Source organism: Maylandia zebra, linkage group LG20 (assembly GCF_041146795.1).
Source record: "Maylandia zebra isolate NMK-2024a linkage group LG20, Mzebra_GT3a, whole genome shotgun sequence".
NCBI lineage: Eukaryota > Metazoa > Chordata > Actinopteri > Cichliformes > Cichlidae > Maylandia > Maylandia zebra.
Window position 1 is genome coordinate 21667502 of NC_135186.1, and position 17600 is coordinate 21685101.

At 39.4% G+C, this 17600-nt stretch overlaps 1 protein-coding gene and 1 long non-coding RNA gene across 2 annotated transcripts in view; both read left to right on the forward strand.

The window, feature by feature from the left end:
• The first annotated feature begins 5651 nt into the window (after positions 1–5651).
• The window catches only part of LOC143414277 (uncharacterized), a 52514-nt gene continuing 40565 nt past the window's right edge, over positions 5652–17600 (forward strand). Inside the window, exon 1 of the long non-coding RNA XR_013094800.1 lies at positions 5652–5833. This is a non-coding gene — a long non-coding RNA (uncharacterized LOC143414277). The remainder of the gene's footprint in view (positions 5834–17600) is intronic.
• On the forward strand, positions 7499–16054 carry LOC112431023 (deoxynucleoside triphosphate triphosphohydrolase SAMHD1-like). The gene is made up of 16 exons (XM_076878386.1): positions 7499–7551; positions 7672–7711; positions 8080–8240; positions 8386–8501; positions 8700–8773; positions 9176–9322; positions 9408–9508; positions 9629–9737; positions 9825–9916; positions 10013–10128; positions 10721–10854; positions 13849–13878; positions 13964–14029; positions 14159–14263; positions 14356–14484; positions 14667–16054. The coding sequence occupies exons 2-16, from the start codon at positions 7676–7678 to the stop codon at positions 14688–14690; spliced, it is 1440 nt and encodes a 479-aa protein (XP_076734501.1). The 5' UTR covers positions 7499–7551; positions 7672–7675; the 3' UTR covers positions 14691–16054.

The following is a 17600-nucleotide window of genomic DNA, read 5'->3' on the forward strand; positions in this document are numbered from 1 at the left end:
AGTATTTTATACACATTGCATATCTGTGCTTATTTTGAGTTGATGTTCGGTTCATTAAGGGTCTTAAGCTTCACTGGTGTGACTGTCCAGGTGATACATGCTGAGGGAAACTAGAACATAGAATGGAAATTTGAATCAAAGCACCCCAAAAGATTTCTTACTTTTTTTTGACAATATTTGCCGTTTGTGTGACACACTAATTTAAAAAAAAAAAAAAAAAGCATACAGTACTGTACTTGTTTGAGACGTAACATTTTAACAACAAAAGTATAGAACCCCCCCCCCCCTCCCTCCCAAAATGGTTTGTTCCAGCTCTCCCCTGCTCTGGCTCTAGCGCTCTTGCTGCCAGAGCCATGGTGGCTGAGACACAGTGGAGCGGAGGTGTAAGTGCCTGGCTTAAAACAGGACATATTAGCTGCATTTAACCTTCAGTTACTCTTTATATAGTTGGGTAGGAGTCAGACCATGTTTCTTTTTAGCTGAAAAACATTACACCCAGGTAACCTGCAGTGTTGAAAGCGTGTTTTCCGACAATGTTTGCTACCCTACAATCCGTCCTGCTCTGTAGTAAATTCAGCGACATTTCACCGTCCTGTTGCTCCCATTGAAATGTATACAGCCTATTTAAAAATCTAAAACTTTAAATTTTCCGTAGCCTAAAGTTATTACCATTGTACTGTTTTAAATGGATACTAACTAGCTAACTGACTGGATGCCCATTAACCTTATAACTCCTGGTGTGTGTGTGTGTGTGTGTGTGTGTGTGTGTGTGTGTGTGTGTGTGTACAGAGAGACAGCCAGGTTCATAATGGATATGAGGAAGTTTTTTTTTTTTTTTCTCCTTTTCAAAAAGACACATTCAGGTAAAAGTGTAAAATCAAATGATCCGTCAACCAAGAATAATGTTGGATCAGTGTTTCAATGTTTATCTTTTATTAGATGTTCATGTGGTTTGGTTATTTGCCTTTTGGTTGAAAGTAGGCCTACACTGAGAGGACTTTTTTTTTTATTAGTGATCTTAATAGTATTTTTTCATATTAATTTGTATTCAATTAGATGAAAATTAATCTATTTGTGTATGATTGTCAGTCCAAAGAGGGAGAGAGGAGAGAGGAAAGAGGGAACGTGAGGAGAAAGGGCAAGGTCAGGAAGAATCAGGCAAGAAAACAGACAGGGAACAGTGACAGGCACAACAAACTGTTAAACTGACAAAGAGGAAAAAAACTAATTTTCTGGAAGTTGTGTTCTCCCTATATTAAAGCTGCTATACAGAATCTGCAAAACAAACTGGGTTGAAACATTTTGACCCTCTTTAACAACATTCCAACATAACATTATAACTGATTGGGGAGATTAAAATTAATGATATATTTTTATGTGGTTCAGCCACAACTCTACTAAAACCTCAGCCAGTAATAGGTAGACCAACTTTTGGACTGTCCAGTTGTCTGTATGACTGCCGCAGTACGTACGGGAGGAGCTGTAAAGAGAAGCAGAGTGCTCTGTTTATATTCTAAAAATGTTTTAAGCTTGTTTCAAAGATTCTGTACAGCAGCTTTAAATGTTTTCCAAAAGCACACATACACTTATCAGTGTTTCTCAAACTTTTTACAGTGTGTACCACCTGATAAAATGTCAAGCTCTCCTAAGTACCACTATGAAAGAATGAAACTTGTAAATCTTACAACAGAAAATTAGTATTATTAAATTAGTAAAATTAGTATCTGCATACATTGTATACATTCTACCACAGGCAAAGTTGCCTCCATTTTTAGTTTTTTTAAATATTATGTAATTTATTTATAACAATTTATTCTGTTTCGGGAGTGTTTTTTTTATGTATATGTATTATATTATACATACACATTAAAAGTGAATCTCTGTCCAAAAAATGCACTCAGTTTACTTCTTACTCACTATGAGCATCATTCATTATTCTCCCGCAGTAATTAAGGTTAGGGTATGTATTATTATTATTATTATTTTTTTTTTTATTCGAATCCATTCTTCTTTTGCAGCATTTAAATAACCTTGATCAGATTTGATGGTTTTGTTACAGGCTTTTCTTTCACAAATGTGGGGATTCAATTGTGTTAAAATGTACAAAACAGTGATGTCATGTTTTGTGACGAGGACCCAGGCACAGAGAGACTTGATGAATTTAAGAATCTTATGATTTAATAAAGAAATTTGCAAAATTACACAGATGGTAAAATTATGATGACTGATAATGGAGATGAATACAACAGACGATGAGGACAGGGAGGAAGAGGGTTTTTTTTTTTTTTTTCTTTTTTCTTTCAACATACCAAATCAAACCTCTGCAATTTTATATACATCTTCAAGCTTTGTTACTACTGAATCCATTTTTTCTTGGTTAACAATCATATCCTCAGTTGCATCCAATTAATTGAATGCATTGCTAATTAACCTCTGATGTAGACTATCAAGAAAATCTTTTGTCTAGTCTGGCCCTCATTATTCTTTAAATTTATTTTTTCCTTACTGGCACTTCATTTGTAAGCTCAACACAGATAGGACAATGCTTATAAGATGACAATATATCCAAAAATATCAACTTCAAAATCTACCACATAAGGGAGAAATGAGGATGACATAATTACATAATCAATAACACTGCTATCACTGATGAACGGAAGTTGAGGCCTTCTGGTTACATTATCAGAGTCAGTTAATGAGACGACAGGATGGCAGTGTCAGCTCTGGTTTGTTAAACTGCAGAGACTTTCATTCACAGAGCGCAGGAGAGTTGAATTCTCCAGGTATTTCAACGTGAAATGAATTCCTTTTTTTTTTTTTTTCTTCTTTTTCTTTTCTCTTAATACGGGACAGACTTGACTGGGGGAAAGAAGGGGAGAAAGAAAGAGGGAAAGAGAAACAGCTGAGAAGAGGGACGGGGGAGAAGGGCAAAAGACAAAAACCAACAGAACGGGCAGAGAAAAAAAAATGCATATATCAATCACCTGGATCACCTGCTGAGAGAGAAAAAAGAAAGCAAGCAGAAGAGAACAAGAGTAATAGAATAAACAACATCACAATGATATATGGGAATATGACAGTAAATACTAAATGTTAAACATTATTGTGCAGCACATAAGATCAACAGAACACAGTGTGCTTTGAGGTAGGAGCCAAAAAGGGTGTAGTTTGTGGGTGTGATCACCCGTGTGTACACCTGTGAGCATGGACGCGCTTGTTTTTTGTTTTTTTAAAAGGTTCCTTCATGTAATAATCTGCTAGAGGGTGTGGGGGGGGCCACAGCCCCGTCCTCCAGGGCGTGAAGCAGGTATGGAGGAGATCAAAACTCCAGACATCCAGAGGCCCCCAGAACACAAGAGACCAAGGAAGACCAACAGAGGGGCAGCCGCGCCACTGTCCCAGAAAGAGCTGAGGAGAGTCCCAGATGAGGGCTCACTCAGCAGCCGCGGAGCAGAAGCCAGCAGGAGTTGCAGTGACGCGCCCGTGAGCTCCGCCGGCAGCCAGCTGCGCCTGAGTGACCGAGCCCCAGGCCGAGAGGCCGGGGGCACCCCACCTCCGAAGTGGCCCGAGCGAGCTCCAGGCCCCGATAAGCGGCCGCCAAGGAGTGAGCCGGTGTGTACCTGGACGCCCATCCCCGGACACAAAGAACCACCAACGCACCGATGTCTGAGGGGGTCCGCCACTGGCAGGGGAAGTGGTGGTAGGGGGAGATAGGCCTCCAAACCTTGGAGGGCCTGAGATGTCCCCAGAGAGGTGGCGCCTGACACCCAACCTGACATATAGACACAGACATACAGGCACACACAGATACAAACATCCATTCCCACCCTCATGCTCTCATATGCACTTACTCCACACTCAACCAACGTGGAGACAGACATAAAGAGACGTTGTACACACGATCACACTCCCCAAGCGTACTCTACAAACCGGGTCTAGGTGCCCTCGCCCCTGGAGGGGGGAACTGCACCCAGACCCAGGTGGTGTTTCCCTTTTCCCTGCGGTGGGGGGAGGCAGACCGCCCCGACTCCGCAGCAGCAGGAAGGCTCCACACTCCAGACCGCAGTCGGACGGCCAACTCCTCCTCCTAGCCCCCCTGCTCCAGCAGGTCGCAGAGAACGGGGGTGAGAGAAGACTCCAAACCTCCCTCCACCCGCTCATTGTAATGTTGATGCATGTGTGTTCTAAGGTGCATTTAAAACCCAGGAGGGCATGGAGCTACCTGCCAGAGAGCAGCAGGTAAGTGCATGGTCCCTCCTGCTAGCCCTCAATGTCTACGTGTATTTAAAATTGAGAGTTACAACATGAGTCGCTTACCTTGTCCGTCACTTACTCACCTGCTCCAAAAGCTCAACACAGATCAGAGGAAGAGGGGTTTAAATGCACCAAAGTGACAGTCAGAGAGAACTCGGGACAACATTTAAGGATGCAGGGACTGACAGAGACAGGTTTATCTTGCCTGGCTGGGCAGCTCTTTGGATGCTCAGCACCCCCAAAGCTCTGATTCTAGAATCGCCCCTGCTACAAATGCTGTGTGATCTACTCTGTGATCTTTGAGAGTGACATCATAATGAAATGGCTACAACCCTGCTTCTTAAAACAAACTGACATAATGTGCTTTAAGTTATGCAAATTCTGGAAAAGATATTGTGGAATGCTTAAAATCACCTTTTTTCAAGTCTCTTTTAAAACAGCATTTTTAAAACGAATACTCCATTACAATAGTAATACTGAAACACTGTTGGAAGCTGTGATTATATGCCTGTCCATACCTGCTGTGAAAACATCCATTCTGCACTGATCATAGTGCAAGTAAACAGGGGTAAAGAAAGTTTTCTTACCTCACAAATGTGCAGCTGAACATCATATGATGTATCCCCTGGATAAAAAGATAATTTGATGATCAAAAAAGGAAACACTGAAATCTCAATTTTGCTTCTTTAGGGTTTCACATCTCCTTTCTTTTGCACCCCATTCTTGATGACCATTGTGTACAATTTTCTTTGTCCTAAACTGTGTAGGTAGTTCTTCAGAATGTCATCTGACCAAAGACAAACGAGGCCCCCTTTCTCTGAAACAACGAGACTCCCTCATTATGTGATTCAAGCTGTTGAAAATACATTACAGGGAGTGTTTTACATGATCTGGGTTTGAGGTGATTCCGAGGAGATTGCAAGCACATTATGGAGCCACTAAAAATGCTAAAATTATCAGTATTTTGTGAGCATTTGACATAATTTGACATAATACCATCCAATGATAGCATACATCTTCTCAAATAGGATGGCTAGTTTCTCTCTCTCTCTCACACACACACACACACACACACACACACACACACACACACACACACACACACACACACACACACACACACACACACACACACACACACACACACACACACACACACACCCACCATAAGGGTATTCTGCAATTGATACATGATCACGTTCACATACTCACTGATATATCACAGCAGGGCTGCTGTACAGTGAATGACCAGCAGATGTCAGTATTTCCAAATGAGCTGTTGAACGGGGCTTCGTGTGATCTGCGTTTGGGCGAAGCAATTGGCTGGAAAGATTCGACATATTCACGGGGCTTTATCACAGCGTCAGTAGTACTGTAGTCAGTGTAATGACACCCGATTACAGAATAAGCAAGGTGACTGAATGTGAAACGCATTCAGTGACATCAGACTAAAGCAAAACAAAGCCCAAAAAAAAGAGATCACGTGAACGTTTCCACATTGAAAGGAAAAAAATCTTTGTCGTCACTCGGGAGATCTCGGAGTGCTTTACTACTATTGTTTAGTTCATAAGCAGATTTGGTAAGTCAAACTTTGTTTCATATTTTCTCTCAAGGTGTTTATTCATCTCATGTCCTGTTTTTAAAAAATCTCATGAAGCTTTGGGTTTATGTCCAGGCTCAGTGGGCTTTATAAAATAACATTTTCTTGTATTTTAAGTGATTTCATGTTTGTATGAAAGCTTTACTCACAGGAGTGTTCCCAGATTAATTTATCAAACCTCCGAATCGTGCAAAGTTGTTTTTATAAATAGTTTTGTATATTAGACTGAATACATGTCATACTGTTGCAGTGCTTAACACATTTATTAGACCAGCTGTCATTAAAAACAATAAAGCAAAAATATTGTTTTTAAATCTGTGAAAAACTTGTTTAAGACTCTAAGTCAAAGTGAATTCATGTTTTTATACCCATATTTTGGCCTGCACACTGGACCAGTCTGAGAATTCAGAAATTAATCAGACATAAAATTCAATTACGAAAACGATTTTTTTAAATAAAGCAAATAAATTAACTTCTTTAATATTTGTTTCTACTTTTTTTTTTTTTTTGTCAAATGTGAATGTGAAAATCTTTGGATAACAAAAATAATTGTATTGTATGATTGAAAGTATCATTTTAATTAAGGGGCTTATGCTTGCCAGTAGATGAAATACGTACAGGACACTTTGCAGTGAATGAGTTTCTACCAAATCTAAAAATGTGCATACAGCGTCAGTGAATAGAACTGAACTGAGATGTCCGTTTAAAGTAAAAGAAGGCAAAGCATCATCCTGTTTCCTTGTAAACGTGCAGCTCAAGACCAAATTAGGCTGCAGCATTGTCCCCTGTAGTGATAGCACTAATCTAATGTATTTGAGAAAAATCATAATATCAGAAGATTTAACATCTTTTTTTCTAATTCATAAAGAAGGTCATGGTTAGTCTATATCAATACAAAAACACATCAATGCAAAAAAGTCTACTTAGACATCAAAACATGAAAAAAAAGGTTTGCCTGGGCCATGAAATGCCACCAATGGACTGCTGAATAATGGAAGGTGTTATGGACTGATGAATCAAAATGTGAAATCTTTGGTTCATCATGCAGGATTTTTGCTCACTGTTGATTAGGTAAAACGTTGGTTCCTTACTTTGTGGCATCAAATGTCAAACATTAAGGAGGAAGCATGGTTTGGGTGTTTTTCTTGGATACAGGTGACTTTTACAGAGTGAGAGGCATCCTGAACCAAAATGGCTACCATAGCATTCTGCAGTGGCCTCTGGTATGCACCTAGTTGGTCAGGGGTTCATCCTACAGCAAGATAATGACCCAAAACACGAGTCCAGGCTATTACAGATCTATCTTAGGAAAAAAGAACAAGAAGGCAAGCTTGACAACATGGAGTGGCCAGCACAGTCCCCAGACTTAAACCACATCGAGCTGGTTTGGAATGAGCTGGACGGAAGAGTGGAAGCAAAGCAACCCAGAAGAGCCACACATTTATGCAACAGTTAGGAAGACATTTCTGAAGAATATTTGGCTTCTGATGTAGAAAGAAGGGCACGAACACATTTAACTGTTATATCTGTTAAAGGCAGCTGCTTTGATGAGTCAGAAGATTAGAAAATGTTTGTTTATAAATAGATTCTATGATTTATTTTTTAACTTAAAAAGTTGTTTATTTGTTCTGTGCTTTAATTCAGAGAACAATGAGAAACTGAAGTGTCAGAGTTTCAATAAAAAACTGGAAGAACTGGTAAGTTCTCATACTTGACCAGTATTGAAAAATTACAATTACATTCATTGACTGTTTCCTTTTATATCCAGAATGCATGATGTGCAAAACTGTAATCTTTGGTCATTTAAACATTTACAGCACTATGGAGAAGCACTTGAACATCAAAGATTTAAACAAGGTGACGTAACATGAAAGTATCTTCTATAATATGGTCTTTGGTCTGTGGTCTAACTTACTGTTGTGATTAGCACTTCATAAAAATGTGAATTCATAATATATGTGTATCATGTGTATATTTGTCTATGTAAGATATCATTTGATGATCTTTTTAGGGAAATACAATCTTTATATTTAACTCACCTTAGACATAACGTCAGTAGGCTGGCCAGCTGCCAGTGCCTTGGTCAAAGGCAAGGTGACAGAAAATTTGACCTAGCATGAGGCAGTGTTTACTCACTAAGAAGTGAGTGCTGAACGAAAATCTGAGACCAAGTCCTCCAAAACCCTCCAAGTTTGTCTATTTTTTGTTCATTTCTCTTCACACAGGTGTTTAATGATCCCATCCATGGCCACATCGAGTTACATCCACTACTTGTCAAGATCATAGACACACCTCAGTTTCAGAGACTACGAAACATAAAGCAGCTTGGGGGCGGTTATTTCGTTTTTCCAGGAGCATCGCACAACCGCTTTGAACACTCAATAGGGTATGTCCACTTGTTTACAGTCAGATACACTAGTAATGCTTTTCTTTCAGTGCTGCATGATGAAGTGTGTGTGTGTGTGTGTGTGTGTGTGTGTGTGTGTGTGTGTGTGTGTGTGTGTTGGGGTGTGTGGTTTTTGGTGATACAGGGTGGGGCACTTAGCAGGAGAACTTGCAAAAACTCTGAAGCTGAAACAGCCAGAACTCGACATCAGTGAACGAGACGTCCTTTGTGTGCAAATTGCAGGTCTCTGTCATGACCTGGGTAAGTGCTGCACGTCTTTCACTCTAATAGCATCAAGTTTATAATACTAGCCAGTGTAAAATAAAACATGCTTGGTAAAATGAAAAAGGCAAATGGTGTGTGTGTGTGTGTGTGTGTGTGTGTGTGTGTGTGTGTGTGAACTATAACAGGAGGCTTTAATTATTATTTTATTTTTTTTACATTTGTTTCTCCATGAAGGACATGGACCTTTTTCCCATCTTTTTGATGGAATGTTCAACCCCGAAGCAGACCCAGAACATAAAGACTGGAAGGTACGTGAAAAAATTTTTTTTTCTCTACTGTGAGACGCGACATAATGGCCACCCACAAAAATCAAATATATTTGAAAACACTGTCAGATGCCATCTTGAGGAAATAAAGTACACATGGCACTAAATGATAGAAACAACACAGTGTTAACAATTATCAGCACAAACAAACAAACATCATTTTCTGCTAGAAGAAGCCATACCACTGTTATGTCCACGCTCATCATGTCTGACTCATAAAAGTTGAGAACCTCTGGTTAAAACTGGAATACTGACACTAATTACCTCTATTAAGAGATGGTCATGTGCTCAAATTTGATTCTGTATGTTGTATCTGATCATTTTAAACTTTCAACCATTTGAATTCTGTTCTTAATATAAACAATAATAATGTATCTCTTGCAGCATGAGGATGCCTCTTTAGAGATGTTTGATCATCTGGTGGTGGCGAATAGTCTGGCACAAGAGATGGAGCGTTATGGACTGATACTCCCACCTGACCTGACATTTATCAAGGAGATGATTAAACCTCTAAAGATTGATGACGCTGAGGTACTGGCCAGTTACTGTCTGAATATTATGAAACCATTCGTTATCATCGCTGTCACGAACGTCAATTCTGGTGTCGTCTCCACAGTGGCCGTATGAAGGTCGAGATGAGAATAAATCCTTCCTCTATGAAATTGTGTCAAACAAGCAAAATGGGATTGATGTGGACAAATTCGACTACTTTGCCAGGTGGGACTTGTGTTGATGACAAACTCAGTATTTCTATCTACAGCAAGTCTTAAAGGTGTTTTGGAGGGTTTACCATAATAAATGTAATTAAATTGATGTAATTCCTCACTCGTATCTCAGGGACTGCCACCACCTGGGCATCCGGAACAACTTTGACCATCAACGCTTCATCATGTTTGCCAGGGTGTGTGATGTGAATGGGAGGAAGCACATTTGCTCTAGAGACAAGGTGTGGATCCCTGCTTTTTATCAGTTTTTAATGAGTAATTCATTATCTGATTGGCTGTGACTAAACTATAGGCGATGGTCTCAACAGGAAGTGGCAAACCTGTATGACATGTTCCACACAAGGAACTCTCTCCACAGAAGAGCCTACCAGCACAGAGTAACCAAGAGTGTAGAAATTATGTAAGTACCAACTGTGTAATTCTATTGTAAGACAACATTTATTTCATCTACAGAGTTCCCATAAAGTCATATACTGGGTCTTTTTTTTTTATCCAGGATCAAAGACGCCCTCTTGAGAGCAGATCAGTACATCCTGACTAAAGGTTCAGGAGGGACAACGTTCTGTCTCTCCAAAGCTAAAACTGACATGGAAGCCTACACAAAGCTGACAGGTAGTGGAAAACATGCTCTACATATTTCATTTTATATTTCATATATTTTATATACCGTATTTATATATATTATTTTATATATTTCATATATATTTTATATATATTTCATTTTCTATTCAGAAACTATTAAAGAAGGTGGCTAATATGTATGTAAATGAATTAACAACATCTGTTTAAAATACCAATGATTATTTTCATGTTGGTTTGAAATTGAAAAAAAAAATCTCACTCTGCTGTTACTGCAACTTCTGCATTTGTGGGTTTTTTTTTTTCACACTTTGGAGATGCACAGCATGGAAAAAAAAACTGTTGACTGGCGTGACTATTACAGGATTTGCCATGATGTCAGGTTGATTCTTCAGTATGACGGATACGTCTCTACTAGTTTATAGTAAACTGTAAATTTATTTATTTAATACTGCAGTATTACTAATGCTTTGCTTGCTTTATCGCTTGCTTATTTTGTTTTGTTTATTAATGTTAATCAATTTTTTGTGTGTCTTTCTTTATATGACATTACTGATGAAGTTGTGAATGTTTCTTTGGTTTACTTGAATTGACCTGATCTTAACTTTGTCTGTTTACTCTGCAGATCAAATGATTGAAAGAATACTCCACCCTTGTTCTTGTTCAAATGAATTCACTCCCTCTCCTCTGGAGGAAGCAAGGATGATTCTGCAGAGGATCATGTCTCGAGACCTGTACCAGTTTATGGGTGAAACCAAGGTGTGCAATCAGGGATGGACTGGGACAAAAACTTGGCCCAGGCTTTTTTGGCCCACCTACCTCTGCATATCACCTTTAAAAACTATTTATCTTGCTTTGCTGTCATTTGGTATCATTCTTTTCAGCACAACCTCATATTTCTGAATTTACAGTTAGTTTTTCATTTTGACACAATTACTCAATTAATAATTGATCTAAAATCAGACAAAAAAAAAAATCTGAGTAGAAAAGGTTATATTTTTTACTGTAACAACCACAAACATGTTTAACAGATCATAACTTGAAATGTAAATATAAATTGTAAATTTATAAACAAACGACAGTTATTGCAAATAGTTATTTGCAACTATTTGCAGCCATGGGATTCTTTTATGGCCATTTCAAACTATTTACAGAACAATCTGGTGTTCTGCATCAAATAAGATGCCATACAAATTATTTGTGCCACTCCAAAAAATATTTTTTGTCCACTATAAGACAGAAGACATCATCTCAAACCTGATACCTGCTGGCCTGACTGCACGAGGTGTATCACTCATCCCATTTTCCAACTAGAGACAACATTTACACTGTAATCTGTCTCTGGTGACTTTTTAGCTGCAACTGTGACATTCACCAGTCGCCTCATTGTTCTGACACACACACAAAAAAACTAGCAACTACACACTAACTACACACTCCAAACACATTAAATGTCACAAATCTCACATCTCAAAACTCTCACTCTCTCTCGCTCCCGTCACTCTAAAAAAATTACCCTTCTTCCTAAACAACAAATGCCCCATGTTGCCATATGATTTTTTGATTGGTTGACATGGTACATTTTTCCACCAATAGGAAAGGGGTGTTTTTTATTTTATATTTGTTTGGTCATAAGCAGAGAGTGCTTGCTAGTGCTGTCCTTAGATGTAAATTTGACAATAGCATTCAGGGAAAAAAAATGCGAACATTTTTTATCATGGCTCTGGTTTTACGTGTTCTTGTCAACACAATTTAAAAATTGGTATATAGTCTGAATACCTCACTTTAAACACAAAAATGGACACTGAGGCTTGTCTTGGGTTCACATGACATCTTGTTGCTATGTCATCTTAAATTGGTCATGTTACCATGGTTTACTAGTTTTCTTTCTCAGCCAATCAGCAGCACTTGTGCAATTGTTTCGCCCCCATCGCTCCAGGTAAGCTGTAGACAGCTTCAACTGTCTGTGTGTTTACAAATAGTAATGTGTCCGTGCAGCATTTTCTTTTTAGTAACGGTAACAGCATTCTAACAGTAGAAATAGTAATGAGTTAGATTACTAGTTACTGAAAAATGCTGTTATTCTCATCACTGCTCTTCTCTTCCCCACCTCTTCACAGCTGGGGCAGCAGCTAACATGGTGGTTAGTTTGACACATTTTGCTGCATCTGTTAGTTTATTTTTATTGTTTTCAGGTGTGGACCAAAACAACTGCACCAAGACCCTGTGGCCCCATCAGATGATCTCATGACTCATTGAGTGACACCACTGACCAGTCAGTTGGTGGCATGAGGTCTGACCACATCACATTTTAGTACCTGCTCAGATCGCTTTGAACTCTGACTGAGCAGGCGCTGTTTTAGTACCTGGTACAAGGTACTATGACCTAATAGAAAACCCTGAAAACTGTGGCGAGTAGATCCAATTAGGTACTAATAAAAAGGGGCTTTTGGAGAAGGTTCGTTTATGGTATGAACATAATTCAAACTCGATCCCAACAGACTACCAGGTGTACATTGAGAGTTTGAACTAAAAAGCTTCTGTAAGATTTACATTAGAAAAAAGGCAGGAAATTACTGTAGATGTGTAAAGGCCTGTACAGGCTAGTATCTAGCCGTAAAATAAATGGAAATTGTCCTCCGGGAACTGCCTGCATACTCCCACCACATCAGGACTGATATTGTCATGCACCAGGAGGAATCCAGGACCCAATGCACCAGCATAGGGCCTGTAAGCGTGGGACTTCAACCCAAGATCTGTTGCATAACCTGTAGAGGTTTGTGTGTCTCTCCATGGATATGGCTCCCCAGACCATCACTTATAAAACCTCAAACTGGTCATGCTAAACAATGTTACAGGCAGCATCACATTTTCCATGGCTTCTCCAGACCCTTTCACAGCTGTCCAATGTGAGCCTTTCTTATGTGTTCAGCTCTCATCTGTGAAAAGTGCAGAGTTCCAGTGGTAGACTTGTCATTTCTGGTATTTAATGGCAAATGCGTGGTGCAAAAGAGCAGATACTGCTCTGGACAGGACCTTCTATGGCGCTTTCCTGCTCTCCTAGAGTTACTGCTGTTAATGCCCTGGATTCTCCTCCATTCTCTTGAGACTGTACTGGGAGACACAGAAGAACATCTGGCAGTGGCTTGTATTAATGTGCCATTCTGGAAGATTTGGACAGCCTCTGTAGGGAACATGTATTGCATCAGTCTTCCAGTAGTGACACTGACCCTTGCCAAAAGCAAAACTAGCCAAAAGCAGTGAGCCAGCCTGACGCAGGGCTTATGCAGGGAGACAGACAACCATACCCACCTGCGGGCAATTTAGATTCCCCACTTAACCTAACCCCACTACTTACATGTCATTGGACTGTGGGAGGAAGCTGGAGTACCTGGAGAAAACCTCCAAAAGAACATTAAACTCCACACAGAAAGGTCCTGGCCAGATGCGAAGTTGAACTCAGGACCTTCTTGGTGTGAGGGAACAGTGCTAATCACCACGCCACTGTACTGCCCGATGTTCTCAATATTTGAGACAGAGTTAAACTGAATTCATCGTAGCTGATCTTGATACCATTTTGAAACCATTTAAATCCTAAGTGAGTCATTCATAGTCACCTACATAATAGCTTATTAGCTCAGTTTAACCTGCATTTTATTTTATTGCTGGAAAACATCTAGTTGATTACAATATTTGTGGTGTGTGAGTGCGCTAAAAAAGAGAGATGATGTGACTCTTCTCTCCCTTTCTCAGCTCAAGAAAGAAGACCAAGAGGAAATAAAAGTAAGAGTGAAAAGTGATCATAAAAAGAGATCAGCAAAACAATGATAACACAATGACAGCACATGTTCTTTCCTCCATCTGTCAGAAGATGAAGGACAGCTTGGAAAATGAACTGGTTAAAGTCATTCCAAAAGACAACTTTGAAATTATAGTGAGTTTTTATTCTAATTATACTCAGTAATTAATTCTTAAAATCTTGGCTTTTGTTTTGTTTTTTTAGCTAAATTGTGTTGCCAACCTCGACTGAGTCATAATGTACATGTGAACACTGCTCGTTTAGGTTGTCACTTTGGACTATGGGATGAAAAACAAGGACCCCATCAATACCACATATTTCTACACTAAGGCTAACCCTACTGAAGCATTCAAGATTTCCAGAGAACAGGTCAGAACTACTGCATGTCTTTGCATGAGCTGTGTGTTCTTTCTGTAGATGTCTCTGTAAAACAGCTTTTATGTTACTGTCCTTGTTGTCAGGTGTCCAAGCTTCTCCCAGTGTGCTTTGCTGAGAAGATCCTCAGAGTTTACTGTAAGAACTCAGCGAGTCTGAGAGATGCTAAGTTCTGCTTTCAAAGCTGGTGTCACGAAAATGACTTTCTAACTGAGGTAACACTTTGTTCTGTTTGATGGCAGTGGGAGGCATTACCATGTTACAAGCAATATGATGAGAACATAAAGAAGAAAGCTGCAGTTAAACCTGCATATCCTGTCAGAGCCTCGAGTTAGCATTACACTTTTGACCTTTTGGTTGTACTAATGAACTTGTCTGTGTCCTTTTATATATACAGGATCGAGACAGAGCAACTCCATGAAATGAAGATGGGAAACACTGAGAAATTAGGTTTTTTGTGTTACTGCTAGGGATGGGTACCGGTGTCTGGTGCCATGATGGCACCGGTTCTGACATAAACGGTAGTAACCAGACCGAAAAGCAGCGCACATTTCGGTGCTTTATTTCGGTGCTTTTTTTTTCCTGAGCTGTGATACACTTCTAGCCAATCATTTTACGTTTCCCAGGATAGTAGGCGGGGCCAGGTACGTACGTTCAGTTAGAGCAGAGCTACAGATTAAAAATGTCCAAGGCGAAGCGGTCAAAAGTCTGGTTGTACTTCACAGCAAAATATGCAAACTCAGCAGCAACAAGTGCTTTAAGCTGATACTGTGATACTGTCAAAGGAGGTAACACCTCGAAACTGATGAAACACCTGGCGACGCATAGCGGGTTTTTTTAAAAGCCGAGAAATGCGCCGTATTTGATAGCTTGCTGCGAGACCTCACACTGTGCACGTCGGGTGGGTTGCCAGTTATCGGACCCGGAGCAACATCCCCCAAAAACCCGAAGAATAGAGTCCTGGCCCCTAGCCCTGCCAGTGCAGCAGAAATGATGACGGATGATGGCAGCAGCAGCCGTTCTTCTCTGCGTGAGTAGCTAAATGTTGTTCGTGTGTAATTTACGTTGAGTAGGCTAACCACGTTATTACATTAATGCATGTAAGGTGAACTAGCAAACATCATCATAGCTACATGCGGCTGTCTTCTTGTTTGATGGCAGATACTCCCTTCACCCTGGACAAAAAGGCTAAAATGACCAAAGAAAAAGTGGGAAACAGCTGAACATGAGAGGTTTTTGGACAAAGTTTGTGTTTTTTTCCATTGATTAAGCACTGCTTCCAGCCAAGAGTGATGCCATATATGCCCCATAGCTGCAGAAAAGGCACACATTGTTATCTTTTTACAAAAAACAAACAAAACAGCTGAACATGGGAGGTTTTTGGACAAAGTTTGTGTTCTCCATTCTTTAAGCACCGGTTCGAGCACCGTTTAAGCACCGGCACCGTTTCAAAAGTACCGATTTGGAACCGGTATCGGATAAAACCTAAACGATACCCATCCCTAGTTACTGCAGAGATTTAAAAACAGGTAAATCGACAAACTAAAGTAGTTTGATGATTAAACTATTTATCACACATTTTCACTATAATCAGACTATATAGCTCAACTTGCCTCAATGGTTTGGATAAAGGCTACTGCTATGATTTGAAAAATCATTATTTATTATATAACAGGTCTCTACATGACAATTTACCAAAGGATAACAGAATCTTTCTGCTTTTTCCTCTTTGGATTTGTTTACTGTTGGTTTCTGGTCCATTCAAAATAAAGTTACTTTTCTCTTTGTTGTGTGTTATTTTAAAGTAACGGCTTTTGGAACATAAGAGGGAACTATTATAAAGATACTATATTCTTAAAAATCGCATAGATTTCACTATGCTACTCATCCCTGCTGGTTAGTGTTGGAAAAAAGCATCTAGAATGCAAAACCTAATGGAGCCGGGTAGCACGAGCTCTCATTATGAAACTGACTTAACAGACATTTATAGCAATTTACATTGTATGTGATTTTTCAGTGGTCCATAGTGGTGCTCTTGGAGGAGTGGAGTTTAGGTAATAATTACTATTGTTCAGAGAGATCAAGTCCATTTGCTGTTAGCCCTTTTGCCACAGCTGAGGTTTAGAGACACCAGAAACCTTTGTAAACTTTGTAGGAAATGAAAGATTACAAGAACTGTGTTGAAGAGAGGCTGGACAGTGTCACAGGACAGCCACAAAAGCTTTTGGCACACTTTAGATGGTTGTGCTCCAACTTACGAGCAAACCAGGTGCACTGCAGTCACAAAGTTGAGAAGAATCTTTATAACACATATATCAGACCACATGTGTTTTGTAACATGTTTTTGTTGTAAAATTTCAATATTCCTGTGTTTTGTGGCTGATGTGCACTTACAAGATCTTGGCCAGAGCTAGTGAATGCCAGGTGCTGTATCAGTAAAGTGTGTGGTGCTGATATTATATGGAAAATCAAAAACTGCTACAACCATCAGTGTCTCGGTGTCATCCAGGTGAGTAAATCCCAAAAAGTTCATTCTGTTCATTCTTTGCACAGTGACTGAAACAAACCCACTGATTAAACAATGGGCTGTGAGGTCAGTTTCTTGATCATTAATATGCAAATTGTCATGACTATTGATCAACAGCCACTGATTAACCACTGATTTTGTTCAAATAAAATATGAAACTCTCATATGAGAAGGATGAAGTAAATATACAAATGTTGATACATAAATACCCAGTGAGTCCAAGCATCAAGTTAAGTGTACACGACTTGTTTAAAACACGTGTATGAGCTTAAACAATTGGTAAAACAAGTCTGAACAACGTTGGACACGCCCAATGCATGAACATAAATAGCAGTTAAAGACTGGAAACACAGGATGAACACAACACAACGGACCTTGAGTGACTGTTCTACAAGTATTTCTTGTTTTATACTCAAGTCTTCCTGATCATCATGTTTTCTGTTTCCTTTTTTGTTGTGAAATCAGACACAACTTAAAGATGCTCAGGAGAATATTTTCATAGCCATTTAATCAGGTGAAGAAACTGCAGAAAGCTGAAGAAAAAATTGGTTTGAAAGAGTAAACGGAGAGGCAGACTGATTACAGCTAGCAACAAATAATTTTTCAGTGATTATTTTGTACTGTTGAATAAACAGAATTGAACAAAGTTGGACACCTAATGCATGAACCAAAAAAAATGATGTAGAAAAACTGGACACAGTATTAATACAACACTTAAATATTTAGGCAATGAAGACACCAAGTGAAGTGTTTCAGGTGTAATTTTGCACCATTCTTCCTGCAAACAAGTCTTAAGGTGGGCAA

Coding starts and splice junctions, on each gene's coding strand:
- LOC112431023 (XM_076878386.1), top strand. CDS start 7,676: ATGGAGAAGCACTTGAACATCAAAGATTTAAACAAG. Junction 8,774..9,175: donor CAGAACATAAAGACTGGAAG/GTACGTGAAAAA, acceptor TATCTCTTGCAG/CATGAGGATGCCTCTTTAGA. Junction 9,323..9,407: donor TAAAGATTGATGACGCTGAG/GTACTGGCCAGT, acceptor TCGTCTCCACAG/TGGCCGTATGAAGGTCGAGA.